Source organism: Rhipicephalus microplus, chromosome 10 (assembly GCF_043290135.1).
Source record: "Rhipicephalus microplus isolate Deutch F79 chromosome 10, USDA_Rmic, whole genome shotgun sequence".
NCBI classification, from domain to species: Eukaryota; Metazoa; Arthropoda; class Arachnida; order Ixodida; family Ixodidae; genus Rhipicephalus; species Rhipicephalus microplus.
In genome coordinates this window covers 22,560,518-22,577,642 of record NC_134709.1, presented here as the reverse complement: position 1 = coordinate 22,577,642, position 17,125 = coordinate 22,560,518, and the positions used below count along the sequence as shown (strand labels likewise).

Here is a 17,125-nt window from a genome sequence, read left to right as displayed (position 1 = left end):
TCAATCAATCAAACAATTAATCAATCAATCAATACCATCTTCTCAGAAGCGAGACATTTTAAAAACAGCCGCTAAATTTCGGCATCGCTCGGAGCGGGCGTTGTAACGGCCCATTCTTACGCGACTGCTGTACAATTTAACCTGCATACTTTTTCTTTTTTGCAGTGCCATAATTTATGTGCGATTTCAGTGATTTGACACAGACAGGTGTATTATCGGGAAATGAGCTCATTGTTTTGAGTCCATGGTGTGATTTGTAAAGTTATCACTGATATAAGTAAAGTAGTTATTGCAGGAACGTCACATTCACCGCAGTTAACCGCTCAAGTTGCATTCTAACTTGTTTCGTGTAACCGGTTCACGTGTATAGGTGGACAAACGTGAAGAAATTTGACTGAAGGCATGAATGTTGATGATGATGTGTGGCGTTTTATGGCGCAAGGTCCAATTGATGGCCAAAGAGCGCCACGAAGGCATGAATGTTTGCATAGCAGTTTGTGAGTGATAATAACTGACTTGGACTCCGATTAACTAAGCTTGACACTTCTGACCTAGTAACAATATGGTGCAAACTCACTTAACGGCTGCGATCCCGAGATTGACGTATTTCCCGCTTGAACTTGAACATTGAACTGCACTCACTCACATTGACGGACGTTCATGACTTCAATTCGAGGTTGCCGAACAGCATTAGGCAAGCGGCTTTCAAGTCATTCCACCCGATATAGGCAGCGATAGGAAAATGAACGCGCATGGCAACATGGAAGTGATTTAGTGATGATGCCGAGTGATAGCAACGTTGAACAGATAATTTTACGACTCGAATTCGAACGCTTACTCACCGAACAGCCCTTTAGCAGCTGCAGATACTTTCTTTAGCTTGCACCTTTGTTTTTGTGTTAGTATGTATTTTTAGCGGTGTGTAGATTCTACCACTTGTTCGTTTGGAACTGAAACAGGAGGTCCGTTCGATTCACCTGCACCGGTCGGAACCGGTTCACGGCTGTGCACGCGAAGTTCAGAAATTGTGCAGCGTGAGTTCAGCGGTGCAGGCAGAGCACGACACCCGAAACAAATGACGATGTGCCGACAAGGTGTTGGCCTTATTTCTTTTCGGTTAATTTACACCGTTCATCAGACACTGACCTATGGCGAAACGCACATGCGGACAGTTTATGAGGCGCAAACATCTTGAAAATACACAGCGCGTTTGTAGAGGCAGGTACGGCGCCTAAGCCACCTACGTCTAAGTGCTGCGTCGTCTGCTCAGCTGCACGCGCGGCTGCACCAAGTCGGCACCGTCAGCGAAGGAGGTGCAGGAAAATCGTGAACCGGTGCTGCACCTCTTCTGCACCTTTCAAAACGAATGGCAGGGTTCAGCGGTCGTCAATGCTGCACCGCTGAAACGAATGGCAAGGTGCAGCACCTCGTGAACTGGTTCACGTTCCCTGCGTGAATCGAACGGACCTAGGGTGATGAATGTTTTCTGCGTTTCACGATCCACCTTTTCATTTTCACGATGTCGCTGCGCATGCGCCGTTCTCCTGGCGGAATGTCGAAACGCTTCTTGATCTCGGAGGCAACCGTTTTTGGCAACGCAAGCTGTCCAGGCCCGCACCAAGATGGCAGCACACGCAATTGTAAAGGCGGATTCACAAAGGCACTGAGCGAGGATGCGAATTCGCATGCCCCCTACCAGATAGTGCGATAGTGTACGCGTTTCTCTCTCCCGTAGCACATAAACTTCAGACAACTTGCACGCCCGAAGTTCTGGCGTGACATGACGCCCATCTATAAATAGTCTGTACTTCAACGCTGAACGTCGCTCAGAATTGGCACGTTCGTTCCTTTTTTTTTTTTTGCGAAAGCGTGGTTTTCAGAGCGACCGTCCAGCCTTCTTCGATGACGTCATGTCACGTGACACGAAGGCGTAAGCGTTGTCTAAAGAGAGCTTGATATCAATTCGAATAAGATTGCAGTAGAGACTGCGAGAATTGTTTTGTTCGACTCCGGTTTGGCAGCGAGAGTTGTTGGGCTCCTCCGAGTTAGCTAGATTCCCGCGGGTAAAGTATCTAACGTAAAAGCAAGTTCTTGCGCAGCGTTTTAACGCTGTAGAATACTCTCGAGGCAGGGAGTCGAGGGTTACGGTTCTGAAGCGTAGCGAGGATTTTAGAACCAATTGTTAGTGCAAAAGGCGTCCCAAAAATCTTAGGCAGATGACCGAACGTAAACCAGCACACCAAACTGCGTGTTTACGAAACTAATGAGCGTAAGGTGACGCGACCATGGCTTTCCCTGTTCTCAACAATCAGTCAACTCACGGGAAATGAAGGGGTAGCGATTATGGTTAGACGTCGTATAGGCACTGAGCTTATGCACGAATAAAAACAAAAACGAGTCAATGAGCCAGCTGACTTGGGGGTTTGGTGAACGTGGTGCATAAAAATATCTCGCGGTGCATTAAAAAACAATATAAAAATCCCCCGTTATAGGAAGGGCGAAATAGAAGTATCGGTCACTGAAGCTCAGATGGAATCCCTTTTACCAACTCCTGAAACTAGAAAAAAACTACTTTCAACGCTAGTTAAACGTAGTTGGTTAAGACGTGCTGCTCAGCAGCCATATTAATACATATAAAATCAGTTCATTATGATTACCAGCAGTGGTCATGATAAAAAAAAAACGAACGTTAAAACGATGAACGTTAAAACACCAACGCTGCAAGACGTAAATATACTATCCCGGGCTCTAAAATGGCTCAGCGAGTCATCTCTAGAGAACAGCCGAAACCAAAACTATGAGTAGATTCGACAGCGTCGACATATCGACGAAAGTTTTCTGTTTCATCGTAGCAACCACCAAAAGCCCAGCACCCTATATAAGCTAGACTGCTCTACACAGGGCAGATAACTGCAAGACTAAAGCGTTCACAGTCACTCCACGTTTCCGGAGATGAAAGGATAAGATAGGGAACCAGTCCCTCCTTGAAGAGCAGTTTCAAAACACACGAGACAAACGTTCACTTCACATAAGATTAAAAAAAAAGGGGGGGGGGGGAGTTCACATTCGATGCACACACACGCTAACGTCCAGCACACTGGAGTCAATGAACTGGCGTATCAGACCCTTGCAACGTCCGGTCCAGCAAATGTTCTTTGGTGCAAACGCCACGACGCACAGGAGGGATTTTCGAAGGCCCGCCGCAGTAACGCAAAAAACACAAGAGTTCCGAGGAAGTGCTGTTGGCAGCAACACACACGTCGTAGCAGGCACTACACCAAACACCAGTAGCACAGTCTCTTTTTTTTTCTCTTTCCGCTGGTTTCGTAGATGCCGATGACGGTTGCTGCTCGGAGCGACGTCTTTCAGAAGCGTAGAACTCGAGCCCATCTCAGAATCTGTCGTTTCTCGCACGCATTGGCAGTGTTGAGCTAGTCATTGGTGCAAAGTCGGGAGCATTATTATTTTTTTTTGCTTGCGCCGGTCATGCACGTATATTGTGTGTACAGTGTGTATAGATGTTCGAGTGAGAGATATTGCATCTATCAGCGCCTGGACTGCAGGTGCCGGCAAGGACCGTTGAAAAGAGAGTTGAACGCCGCGCTGCCGGCTGCTTGACGACTGGTGGCGCCATCTCTCGTGTATCGCACGCTGCTTTCTCCTGCACGTTCGAGAGAGAACGAAGAAAACTGTAGTTCGCTTCCTCGTGCTCTGCTATCGAAAAACTGCAGAAATATTTTCGTTCTCTGAATATTTCTAACCTTTTTTTTTTTCTCTACGAGTCCGAAAGCAGCAAGAATGCTTTAAGGAGGGAACAAAGATGAACCTGCATTATTTAGGTGTAATTTTATCCCAATCTACGTCGTTAGTTCTGAGGACGTATTTCGTATTTCTAACGTCATATTGCCTGGTTCTCTCTTTTTGTGAACATCGCTTACGCTAAAGTGCCCAGCATGTATCCTTATAAGAAGGAAACGCACTAGAGAATTCGTTTTATTTTCCTCGCAAGATTGAACTGCACACTGAATGGTACCTTGTCAGACTAAAAGAATCACATCTACAAAAATGCACTTGACAAATTGTCTCCTACGGCCAGTGTCCGGCTGTATGAAATGCACTAAGACGGAACATTTGAATTAGGCACAACGTTTCGCAATGTGCCAAATGTAATCGAGTATGACAATTATAAAGTTAACGTTATGTTCCAGCAGTAGTAGTTGATCAAGCTTGTGCCTGAGCACATCTTGGTATCTCACGGTCACGCATCGACCCTAGTCATGGTCGTGCAACAAAGTAATACAGCCTTCAAGCTTTTGTGCGATCTACATTGCAAGGTCCATATGAAGAGTTACATTATTGAGCTTGACTACTGAGCAGGATAATCTTGAGATCTTTCAGGAATAACTTCCGAGATGAACCCCACATGACAAACGTTGTGTATGAACTGCTTTCCCAATAAGTGGTTCTGTCTGAGTTTTTAACATCTCTTTCTCCAATTGAAAACAGCTCGTGCACCTTACTGGTGTCTATCTCAGGAAATATTCGTCCAAGTACAAGCTTTCTAGCGCAGAAGAAAGCAGCGTGCGCTTACTGCAGTCTTCATGACGGGTACGGACACTAATGCCCCGATCGCACAAATACCGCTCAGGATAACAATCAAGTCCGGCAGGAGCGGAATGTCTCCGTAGAAATTTAGCCACGTTCGGAGCCGGCGAAAGGAAGCGAATCGCGATCGAGTTATAGATTGCAGCCGGTGTCGACCACGACTCAACGCACCCTTGTAACCCTAAAGTAACGCGCGGCGTTACGTGGTATTACGGTGTTTACGAACGGTGTTATGTGGCTCGGAGATCCCGCTGCTGCCGCAGGTATCGTGAACTCAAGTGGCCAGTGTGCGAACCATCTTCGTCGGCCGAAGTGGTTCAAGCTTGAGTCCATGATGCTACAAGACTACCTTGAGTTCACGATGATACAAGACAACACGCACACGCGCGCGCTTGGAAGGGAGTTCTCCAATGTCTTGAAGACTCGCGGTATTTCGTGTCACCCTACAGCCGTCATGGAGTCAGCTCACTCGATGATGCGTACTAGTAGATCTTACTGGAGGACGAGTAGAGGATGTCGATGCTGGGCGTGTTGCACTCGTCGAGCTTGTTGCGGCGCCTGCGCTGCCACACGCATCCCCAGACGAGCAGGAGGACCACCTGGGCCATCAGGAACATGGAGCAGGCCACGATGAGGCCGACCACGTTGATGCAACTCGATCCGTCCGTGGACAGCATCACTGCGAAAACAAAACAAGAAAATTGAAATGCACGTCATTGGCCCACCGTTTTTCTTCCTTTATCTCTTTTTTTTAAATTTAGCATATCCACCATTCCGTTATACACTCAAAAAAGTATCTGTTGCACTCTAGAAAAGTATGTTCCTCCACATACACAAAAAGTCACACTTGGGCCAAGATGGCGAACTGATGAATGCGACAGCAACATATTCGGATGTTTTACGAATCACGGTTTGCATTTTTAGGAAGAATAATATTGTAGTAAACATGCACTTGCACAGTTTCCTGCGGCGTGGCCACAGTAGATGACCACAACAAGGTTCGTGCGTATAGCGACGGCCTTAATAACAAGCGCCTCCCGTGGGCAGCTCATGCTCGTAATAAGGGCTGTGGCAGTTTGTTACGTGTAGAGCGCATCTATATGTGGATGACCACTCCAGGTACACGTTTGGCACAGTTTTTCCGTGTTGAGTGTACAGCCCGTAGAAGCTCCCGCCTGCTGTGGGGGCAAGAGCCGCGCGCTGATCGTTGCCGAGATATCGCGGCAACTATGAGCGCCCCTCCCCCCTCTTTTTTTCCTCTCACAAAATAAGCGCGCGCAGACGACCCCGGCCGGAAAGACGATGTTATACAGCATCCTTCCCCGTGTATATATGTATATTCGAGACTGCCCATAAATAAAAATGGGTCAATAGAAGTAATCGACTACAGGCTGCATTGTCAAAAGCGTCTGGGCACACAAGGGGACGAAGGAACAGAAAGGAAAGCTAGGGATGTTTACGCTATAGAAAGCCCGATACGTAACCTTATTTAGCCAACCATATGCCAACACTATACTATAACATCGATTAGATCAAACAGCCAAGAGAAAGTAAAAGAAAAAGCACTTTCCTTGTTTTTCTTATCTGCTGGTTTCGTTACTGATGTGTTCGGATGCTCACCGCCGAACGCTCTGTCCGAGTCGTTCTTAGGATCGCCACGGCTCAGTGCTCTGAGTGCGAAGTACTCGAAATCGTTAAATATTTTTTTTTCTAAACACACAATAAAACGAGCTTCTGAAATTCTCTTTTTGGGACAATAGAAAGAAAGAATGACTAAGTTTAGATCGACGAACTGCGTTCTGAGAATTACAGTGCCATGCATTTCACTATCACAAGTTCATTATTGGCGGAGAAAATTAAAGTTGCAGCTTCGTTTTGAAATTCCGCGCCAATATCTCCGCGCGTCCCAACAAAAATTTCAAAAAAAGCCATTTTTCGTGTTTTCGCTACATTGGCATGGCGAAATGTTGTGAAACTTCGTATGCTAGGTCCACGGCACCAAGAGATGACACTGTAGACAATCTTTATTGATTAGAAGCTACATAAGACCCAGTGGAGACCTTCAAAACTTATGACGTAACGGCGTTTGGTGCGGGAATCTGCCGGCGGCGTCTCCACCAGCATTTCGTTTTGGCGCGTTTTCTCGCTCGCCAAGCGATACAAGCGGCGTTTTCGGGATTGCGGAGTTGTACTTTACTATTACGCGAAAAACCGTTTTTCTCTTTACTTTCCCCTTAACGCCATACTGTTCTGCAGCGCGCTTTGAAGAAGCTGACTTGGCACCCTCAGTTGGCGCCCGGAGGTATTTGCACCGACACCTGTGCCTTCCTCTGTTTAGCTTGCGCCCAATGTAGGTCCCACTCACTATCTGAATCCTCAGCTGATAACTTAACAAACATTTTATAGCATGAAGGCTGATGCATTGGACATCGTATAAAGGCGTCACACCATGATTTCCTTGGCATGATTGTCCGTTAGATCTCATTATTATCGCACACCTATATATCACACGTCGTGCCAGGGTGTCACATCGTACGCATACACCCCATAAAAGTGCCTCTGTAAAGTGGGAGTATAGTCAAACGTCCTTGACCGCGGGTCGCCGAACCACGACTCACGCAGAATTCGCCGGAAACAAAACAAGGAATGGAGTGACAAATCAAGTGGGTCTAGTAAAGCAAACAGATCAGACAAAGAAAACCTACAACACAGCGAGGAAGGGCGATGCCGCGGAAGTTACAGGCGGTGCATACCGGAGATAAAAGTAAAACCCATCAAATGCAACGTCGATTGCGGTTCGGAGACGAGCACGGCCTTTCGACACGGACACCGGATGGCGTGCGATGGGATCGCCTCGCCTCCTACAAGCCCTTCCTCGAAAAAGCAATTTGTATGCAGATACCCCCCAGTGTCCGAAGTAGTATATGTGGCGTAGAGGAGAACGGCGTGCGAAGGGTTCGTCACGACAACCGAGCCCCGAAAAGCGGCGTAAGGAGGGCGAGGAAGTCGAAGAAGGCGTGTATCGAGAGACCCACTGCGAGCCCTCAAAGGGTTGGTCGGTCAACTTGACCAGACTGACCGCATACCGATGGGGGAGGGTGTGTATACGGCGTGCGGTCAGTCTGGGTGCTCCGCTGATAATAAAAAATAAAAGGAAAAAAAATCAAATGGGATATTGAGGTCACGGAATCGGCTTACGTGGCAGAGTATAGGATGTTGGCGATAGTGAAGTTCATATGAACAATGGACCTCTTTAAACGATTAAGACACTGGCATCTTCTTCAGGTGTGTTTTTTTAAACTTATTTTTCTCTTTCGTGCTCTCGGGCTCACACGGCATTACGCTTTATTCATTGAGCTGCCAGGCGTGCTAGATAACCTCATGTTTGCAATTTCTGATTGATTGATATGTGGGGTTTAACGTCTCGAAACCACCATATGATTATGAGAGACGCCGTAGTGGAGGGCTCCGGCAATTTCGACCACCTGGGGTTCTTTAACGTGCACCCAAATCTGAGCACACGGGCCTACAACATTTCCACCTCCATCTGAAATGCAGCCCTGACCCGCAGGGCGCGGGTTCGAATCCCGGCTGCGGCGGCTGCATTTCCGATGGAGGCGGAAATGTTGTAGGCCCGTGTGCTCAGATTTGGGCGCACGTTAAAGAACCCCAGGTGGTCTAAATTTCCGGAGCCCTCCACTACGGCGTCTCTCATAATCATATAGTGGTTTTGGGACGTTAAACCCCACATATCAATCAATCTGAAATGCAGCCGCCGCAGCCGGGATTCGATCCCGCGACCTGCGGGTCAGCAGCCGAGTACCTTAGCCGCTAGACCACCGCGGCGGGGCATGTTTCCAATTTCTACTCCCTCAAATATTTTGCGTGGTTTTCTTCCTATAACCAAGTTTCTTGTCCCTGTCAATCAGGTTTTGCAGTTTCTCATCAATGAGTAAGTAATAGTAGTTTCTTATTTACACTTATTTTTCATTCGGTTTTCGGCCACAAAGCCTTTCTGGAATGCGTACCGCGAACTGCGCCTCGTTCTAGAATGTTCACGATTATAGTAGATCGTTTTGTTATAATTACGCCGCTTTCACGTACATTACAGATTAGTCTAGGACCTACGCGGCCGCTAGCGATAACGCTAGAACGTACGACGGCACGTGCATAAATGCCGACGCGCTTCGCCGCTTATCAGTTTATCGCCGGCCGACGCTCTGTTCGCCGCTATCAGTGGCCGTGTGTTGCGTGTAATCTAACCTTCGGTGTGCTCGCCACAAGTTTGGCTGAATAAGCAGTTTCATCTGAACATCGTGTGTGTTTCCCTTCGTCCGTGTGACGGCCCCGTGACATCTGGGGGAGGTGCTGGGGACGGTATTTTATACCACCTCGGGCTTGACCACGGTGCAAGAATAGTTTAGCTGAGCGGACGCCGCCCAGCGAGCGCTTGGCGGGGGAGGGACCGAGTATGTTCTCGTTTGCGGCATGCCCATAGATGGCGCACCAAACTGCGGACCATTAAAACCCCTTAATATAGAGAATGTAGCGACACTCTCTTCCATATCCTCTCCAAAGCGTCCAAACCTAATTTATATTCTCTCCCGAACAGCCACCGTGCGGGCGCCGGCCTTATAATCCGGCTCCTGCCACTTTCCTATCAAGAATGCCATGTCAGGCTGATAACACACGCGATACTCGTCGCGGCCCGAGAGGCGGGAGAGGAGGATGCATGGCACGGCGGCTCGGTTAGAAGAATGGCGGTACTTTCCTAAAAAAAGTATCCCGGGACATTAAGGTAAGGCATGGCGGGCTGCTGGCGGATTCCACAAAGCACACTTGGCAGGTGGGTGACGGTTTCCAAAATGTGAGAAAACTGGGTTATCGCGCGATATCGATCACGCGACACGCCCAGAGTGGCGCCGCGAAAGAGGGGGATGATAAGGGAGGAGGCGCGCGGCGAGGGTGTTGTGGCGACGATAACTAAGCGCCGCTACTTACCTAAGTCACGGGGCTTTTTCATACCGAAAAGGGGAGGGAGGAGCCGTGGCATAGGGTTCCTCGATGCGCGCTCTCCCCTCCGCCGCCTTCCTACCGTGGCAAAGCTCGTAGCGCCATCTCTTAGGGCTCTTGCGAAGCAGACCGTTATCGGGCAGTCCTGGAGTTCGCTCACATAAAGTATTCTTGCACCGTGCGCTTGAAACCGCAGTGATGTCGTTCGCAATGTTCTCCTCCTTTGCACTTTGCGCCTTTGTGTATAGTACGGAGTGAATCGCATATCTTCCCAACAAAAATGTCCCTCCAAGAAACGCTACCGCTGTGATCGTTCGGCTATGAGTGAATAATGGTTGTATGGTACTTCGATTGATCTATTCATCATGAATGTGGCTTCAGACATTCCTATCCCATTAATTTGTATTACGCTCTCTGTCTAAATTTTTTTGCAATGTGTGAACATGCTTTCGATAAGGGCGATTTCGTGTGTGGAGTTTTTATTTTAGTTTATTGTTATTAATAACTTCACAACACAAATTATTATGTAAAAAGATGGGATTAGCCGGAGCCATGCCTACGCCCCAGCCGCTCCTCAAACAGGTTTATTAACATTTAAAAAACAACTCACTCGTCTCAGCTCGTAATAACAGTAAACATCTGCACAGATGCATAGTCACATAAGATTATCGCATATGCATGAGCGTTTTTTGTTTTTTGTTTTTGCAATGCGATGAAGCCGAAAAATCTCGCAGTTACCTGAGGCCTAAGAGGCGATGTTAAAGCGATTCCGTGCAGTATTATAGTTTTGACTATGCCTAAACAGCGATGGCAGCCCCACGCATGCGCTGCAGTTTCAGCTAACAAATATTCCACGTCACTCGACGGCTCGCACTGTGCGGGATTAAATTGATGCATGCAACCGTAGTCGTGACTAGGGAGGCCGCATTTGAGCTTTTTTGTTGTTGTTGTCGTAGAACGACGAGTGCGCGACGAGACCACGGCGGCCAGGTCCGAGCCAAGATTGATCGAACAAGGAGGCATCCTTAAAACCAGGCCGAAAGAGGGGTGGATTCCTCGAACCACAACGGGCGGGCTAACCTGACCGTGCTCACCAAATACGAGCACCAAATTAAAATGAAACTAAAGAGAAAGAAAGAAAGAAAGAGAGAGAGAAAGAAAGAAAGAAAGAAAGAAAGAAAGAAAGAAAGAAAGAAAGAAAGAAAGAAAGAAAGAAAGAAAGAAAGAAAGAAAGAAAGAGGCGCTAGTGCAGCATGTGCTTGGGCCCTGAAACAACTCGCATAGTCATCAAGCCATCAAAATTTATGCGGCTCGTAAATTTTTCGCGAACGCAATCTAGCTGGGTACTTTCATGTGCTTCTTTATTTTCTTTCTTTCTTTCTTTCTTTTTTGTTTCTTTCTTTCTTTCTTTCTTTCTTCCTTTCTTTCTTTCTTTCTTTCTTTCTTTCTCTCCTGTGACCTTCGAATATAAGGGCGCACGGCTACAATCTGTCCACTCAAAACTTGCTTGTAGCTAGGAGGACTGTGACTGTGAGCTTCAGCCAATGAGCTAGATGCCATGAATCGCGAGGAGATTTTTTTTTTCTTCGCGACTCGCGATCGCAAGGCGGTTCTTCCATCACGTGGGCGCACTCGATTACCCGGTCTGACTGACGAGGTAATCACCTGGTTTGTGCGATTAGGTAAACAGAAGTTAAACCCTCGTTAGAACTTGTCATAACTTTAACGTTTTCGTAGGTTTTTTTTTTGTTGTTGTTGTTGTTGCGACTTCCTTCACCGCAGCGGCTATTCTTTTTGTTGTCGCGTGATAACCTTGCACAGGGTTTGAGTGCCTTTTGTGAGACGGTCACCGTCTCTACCGCTCATCGGTTTATTGGAATTAGCTCGAACTGCTTTGTATTATGCGGGATGACGCGGCGATTAAGCTTCTGAAAAGAGCCGTGTGATCGCGCAAGTTTACACATTAAAAAAAGTATTCGGGGGTGTATATACTCCAGCCACACAACTATAAGCGCCATCTGTACCTCACGTACTTACCTTGCGTTATCACCGCGTTACCGGCACTATACCGGCCATGGACAGCGTGCGCGATATCAGCGTGACATACCACTATTGATAGGAAATCGGCGAGAGCCCAGTTTTCCAGACAGAAAACGCAAGCAAGCCAGATGATATAAAAAAACAATATCCGAGTTTTTACATGCCAAGACCACGACATGATTGAGAGACGCCGTAAAGGAGGGCTCCGGAAATTTCGACCATCTGGTGTTCCTGAACGTGCACTTGCATAGCAGAGTACCCGGCCCTGTAGTATTTCGCCTGGATAGAAAAGCTGTCATCGAACCCACGACCTTCAGGTTAGCGGATCGAGCACTGTAACCACAACACCACCGCGGCGGACTGCAAGCCATGTTGAAGATTAGAGTTGTTCGGTAGAAATACTCCCCAAATACTCCATTTTTTTTCCCGGCAGTGTGTCAGGGTTGAGCCACGACGTCCGAAGAGCTGCCATTCAGTGGTGCAAGGCCAGCATATATCGAAAGGCTACCCTTAGAATCTATATAGAACTGTTTATCTCCAGAAGCACGGCGGAAGCGACGAATCCTTCTATAGAGAATGGCGCATCATGACGTCACTTGAATGCTCCCCAGTGGGCGCTCCAGGCGACCAATCAGGAGCCGGAACGTTATTAGATCGAAATGGCCGTGTGAAGTCGACCCCCGATCGGTTGATACGAGATTTATGTGTCACGGCGCCGCGCCGTACGCAACGACGACGGGGCGTACCGCTTTGGCTTCGTCCCCGACCTCGCACGTCTAATGGTTCCGGCGACCGGAGCTCCGTTTTCCGCCAGGCGCGCTAAGCAGAGCCACAGTACCAAACCGGCGGAGGGAGCAATTTGCGAGGTTCAGAGCGGCTTTGGTAATGAGAGTTGCGTCCATCAATCAGCTGACCACGCGGTTCCCAGGCGTGCTCCGCGCGGAAGATGGACGGGAGCTTAAGGGCTTAGGCCTCGAGGGGTGACGTACCTAAAGGACGTGCGCAGCTGTCCCCTACTCACTCTTTTTCGGCGCACACGCACACCAGTACGCGAGAGACCGTAAGAGAGCTTAATTGCCACAGTGGCGACCGTGAGATAAAAAAACTAGGTATCGAACTTGACGGCCCTTTGTCTCATTATTTACGGGTATCTCGCGCCAGAGCAAACTGAGCTCATGACAAAAAGAAAGAAAGAAGGAAAGAAAGAAAAAAATATTGAAAGAAAAAAAGGAAGAAAGAAGGAAATAAATAAATAAATAAATAAATAAAGAAAGAAAGAAAGAAAGAAAGAAAGAAAGAAAGAAAGAAAGAAAGAAAGAAAGAAAGAAAGAAAGAAAGAAAGAAAGAAAGAAAGAAAGAAAGGCCAATGGATGCTTCTGGTAACGGTTTTCGTTTGGACCTGTAGGTGCTTTTTAGAACCATTGGAAGGGCAGCGCGAAAAGACAAGGACGAGAAGAGTAGCACCCGTGTTTCGAAGCACTCTTTCTTTTCCCGTGTGTTTCCGCACTGTTCTGCTAATTGTCCTAGAATATTTACGGCAGTGCTCGCAGCTGCCCATTATGTTCCTTTCGCTTTGACTCGAACTAGAAGAAATCACAGCATGAAGGGTCTTGGGTGCACGCGTTTCGACGCTTCGTCGATTGAGGTTGCAGAGACACCGGCCCCTAAAGTTAGTTCCGAGCTACCGTTTCCTCTGCAAGACGGTATCTTCCTCCGAGGAAGACAATTTATAGCAGCCGTAGTCGGAGGAATGGGTTTATAGAACGCACCCAATGGTGTACGTGAACTCCGGTGTTTGGTATATTTCTGATGTATCGTGCTAAGTCAGCGGGTGCCAAATGGGTACTTGCTCTCTATCCAAGACACGCAAGCGTGCACCCCGCAGGTCGCGGGATCGAATCCCGGCTGCGGCGGCTACATTTCCGATGGAGGCGGAAATAATGTAGGCCCGTGTGCTCAGATTCGGGCGCACGTTAAAGAACCGCAGGTGGTCAAAATTTCCGGAGCCCTCCACTACGGCGTCTCTCATAATCGCGTGGTGGTTTTGGGACGTTAAACCCCACATATCAACCAATCAAGTGCAAGCGCCCTCCCCCACCACGATACAACATGGGTTTGCAACCCTCAGAAAAAAAGAACACACAATCTAGCCGACGGTCAGGCAGGCAAGCGAGACGAGGGAGCGATGGCATGTCTGACAGAGAGGAGGCAATCTTTCAAGCTTCTTTTTATCTGTTCTGAAATTCTGCCTTCAAGGATAAGTGATTAGTTAAGGACCCCAGTAGGTGCTGTAAAGATACGTGACGCCATGGAAAGCAAGTGCGGCAACCTCAAGATGGCGTTGTCACCCTTCTTTCAGTCCATCTTTCGTCTGTGTTTATTTCTATCTTTTTTGCGCCTTTCCAAAGCCTTTGCTCACGATAAGAGTAGCTTTTTGATAATCTCAATTTATCTTAATTGAACGCGCCTCTTGGGTGTTTTTTAGGATGTGTATCGAAGCTGTGTATTGGTAGATAAACCAGCCCTTAGTGGTGCCTCTCCTAAAGAATCTGCAATTACGCTGGTCATCGGAACCAGGCTACGCCCATAAAATTTCACTCCATCTTCGTCCCTTTCTCGGGACTTGAGCAGCCTTAATAGAGAACAATTGACTCACTCGCCTTCTAATTACGACTGCAGCACCACCTCCCGGGACTGCTCTCGAGACTCCGAGTGTCGCCGGAATCTCGGAGGCCACACTATAAAAACGGTCATAGTGTTTCCAAGAAAAAAAAAAAAACATGTCGACGGCGGGACAGCCGGCGCGGCGATCTCATACGGTCGCATGAAATCGTCCGTCATTATACCGTGCATAAAAATGGCGGTTAAGAGCATCGATGTCTCATTATTTGATCGATATGTGTGGTTTAACGTCCCAAAACCACCATAAGATTACGAGAGACGCCGTATTAAAGGACTCCGGAAATTTCGACTACCTGTGGTTCTTTAGCGTGCACCCAAATCTGAGCACACCGGCCTACATCATTTTCGCCTCCATCGAAAATGCAGCCGCAGCAGCCGGGATTCGATCCCGCGATCTGCGGGTCAGTAGCCGAGTACTGTAGCCACTAGACCACCGTGGCGAAGCAGCATCGACGTCTGATCTTCATGCTTATCGCTTATAGCATTCTTGCGACGTCCCTTCTTTATCTCACCATAGATGTTTTCGGTACCCAGAGTATCCGCGCTTATTTAGTAGCCACTTATTTAGTAGCCACATATGTCGAGCGTTGCGACGCAACGAAGTCAGCCGAATCACCATATTGGGCTGCTTCCGCAAAACACCACTAGCTCCAACGTTTCATTCGGTAACGTCTGCAGAAACACCCAGCAACATCAACAAAACAAATGCACATCCAACGCGCGCTGTTGGAATGTGCGTACACGAAGCTCCCTCACACATTCCCGTTGTTCCTGTAGACGATCATTTCCGATTAAACTCGTTTCAGAAGCGCCCCTTGGCAGGCTGTCACTGAAAGGCTGTCACCGGCTGTCAACGAAAAATTCAAGTTAAAACAGAAAGTGGAATCCAAAAGCGAATCGTGTGACAGGAAGTAGAAAGTGGAAGTCAGCATAATGAACGAAAGTGCGTAGCCGAGAGTGACTTGTATTTAGCGGCAGCCATTATGTTTTGGCGCACGGAATTATCAGGGTATAGCGTACGGCTGAGTAGCTCTAAGAAAGGAAGGAAAGTAGTAAGGTAATCAAGACACAGAAAGCGAGGATGTTAACGAAAAGAAGATCCCGGTTGGTTATGCAGGGAGATTGAGGAAGGGGATAGAAATACGAGAAAAAAATGTTAGCGGAAAGAACTGTGAATTTACTGATGCGTAAGGGTCTGCACAACAAGACAGAGGCGTTCGCAAAAGCCCGCCTATGCCGCAGTAGCAGGGCTTTACCGAAGTAATTCGCCACATTGTATTTGAGATGGATTTCTTCAATAACGTCCAACTGGTGCCAAGCCTGAAACCTGGAAACCGAGCATGTAGCTAAGGCAGCCCCACTAACGTCGCAAGAAAACTGCGTCGGAATACAGCTTATTCAAATGTGCCTCTTCTTCCCTACGTGACCGGTTTCAATTCCATACGGCATGCAGAGAAGGGTGTTTCATCGATTAGCGTCATTGGCAATTTGTTGGGCTAAGCCCGCTTCAATGTGTGTTTAGATTAAGTGGTTAACGATCTAGAGTACTTGGTACTCTTCAATGTGTTTAGAAAAAATTTATTGCCCCAAACGTCAATAACACTCAACAGAACATTTCCGTCTTAGACATACTCTAACGATGATGACAAGACAGACGTCATTTACATGAACATGGATATTATATGTTAGTGAACGAGCGGCGAGTGAAGCGTTATCTCTCGGCAGATGTGGTGTTTAAAATAGGTGACTTCACCGTAGAAATCCACGTTTGCGTATCTGGTTTTTTGATAAGAAACTTGAGTGCCTTGGTATTTCGTCGCGTATTCAGACACCGCACAGCGAAGCTAAGCAAAAACTTTTTTGCAGCAACGACGAACCTTTTACTAATAATATCGTGGTGAGTACGGGGATTGGCCCAATTTTTGTTGCGTATACTTGCACAGGTGTATGCAGGAAGGGAGCAGCCGTCCCCTTGGTAACCCTAGAGGGGGCTTGCAATAGTCGACCCAATACATTGGCATAAAATAGGGAGGTGGCGCTTAGACTCGGGGTGCAGGGTTGGGGTGGGTTCGTGCGCCAAGTCAGCCATATACATTGACATATATGGAGGGGTGCTGCGACGAATCCTCCCCCCCCCCCCATAGGGAAAACTTGCCCACGCTTATACACACTTGTATAGGTATGACGGGCCGTGACGACGACATGATACGCAGACAAGCCGACACCCTAAGGTGCTCCATCCCTAAAGGCGCGTTTCACAATTTGCCTCAAAGAGGGCAAAACTGGCGAAACTCTCCGGAAACTGGCTCGTATCGCCGCCCAAGCGGCCAGAAAACCACGTCATGCGGCAGGCGCACAAAAATAGAACCGAGACCGATTTTCCCGCCACGCGAAACCGGATCCGGTTTCCGCTTCATGGCCTTGGCTGCGTCACTGTAACTGCGCTAGATCGAACCACGTGACCTAACCAACCGGCCACACATTCAAACATGGCGGTAAAGGCATCGGCGGTGGCTCGTATCGGCTCGAATCGCGAACTATACCCGAGCAGCACGACGAAGCTTGACGGCCTCAACGAGGGTGCGTTCTTCGAGAGCCTGGTTTGGATTACGATCGCTGAGAACTCTGGAATTAGACGGTGCAGCGGAAGCTAGTCGGTATGCCCCAACATGTATCGCTTTTGTGTACATCCGGTTGAAACCCACGGCACCGCTGCCGGTGCGTTCGCTCGTGTAGTTACTGCTGGTGTATATCTTCCGAAACAACGTTTGAAAAGGTGCGAGCT

General features: G+C 48.0%; 1 protein-coding gene across 1 annotated transcript in view; it reads right to left on the bottom strand.

Annotated features, from left to right (window-relative positions):
• Positions 1-17,125, bottom strand: part of LOC119181814 (uncharacterized) — a 163,817-nt gene continuing 146,692 nt past the window's right edge. The window contains exons 11-12 of the mRNA XM_075876035.1: positions 5,102-5,284; positions 1-3,661 (exon numbers count right to left, since the gene is read on the bottom strand). Of these exons, the coding sequence (XP_075732150.1) occupies positions 3,546-3,661; positions 5,102-5,284 (299 nt within the window). The 3' untranslated portion in view covers positions 1-3,545. The remainder of the gene's footprint in view (positions 3,662-5,101; positions 5,285-17,125) is intronic.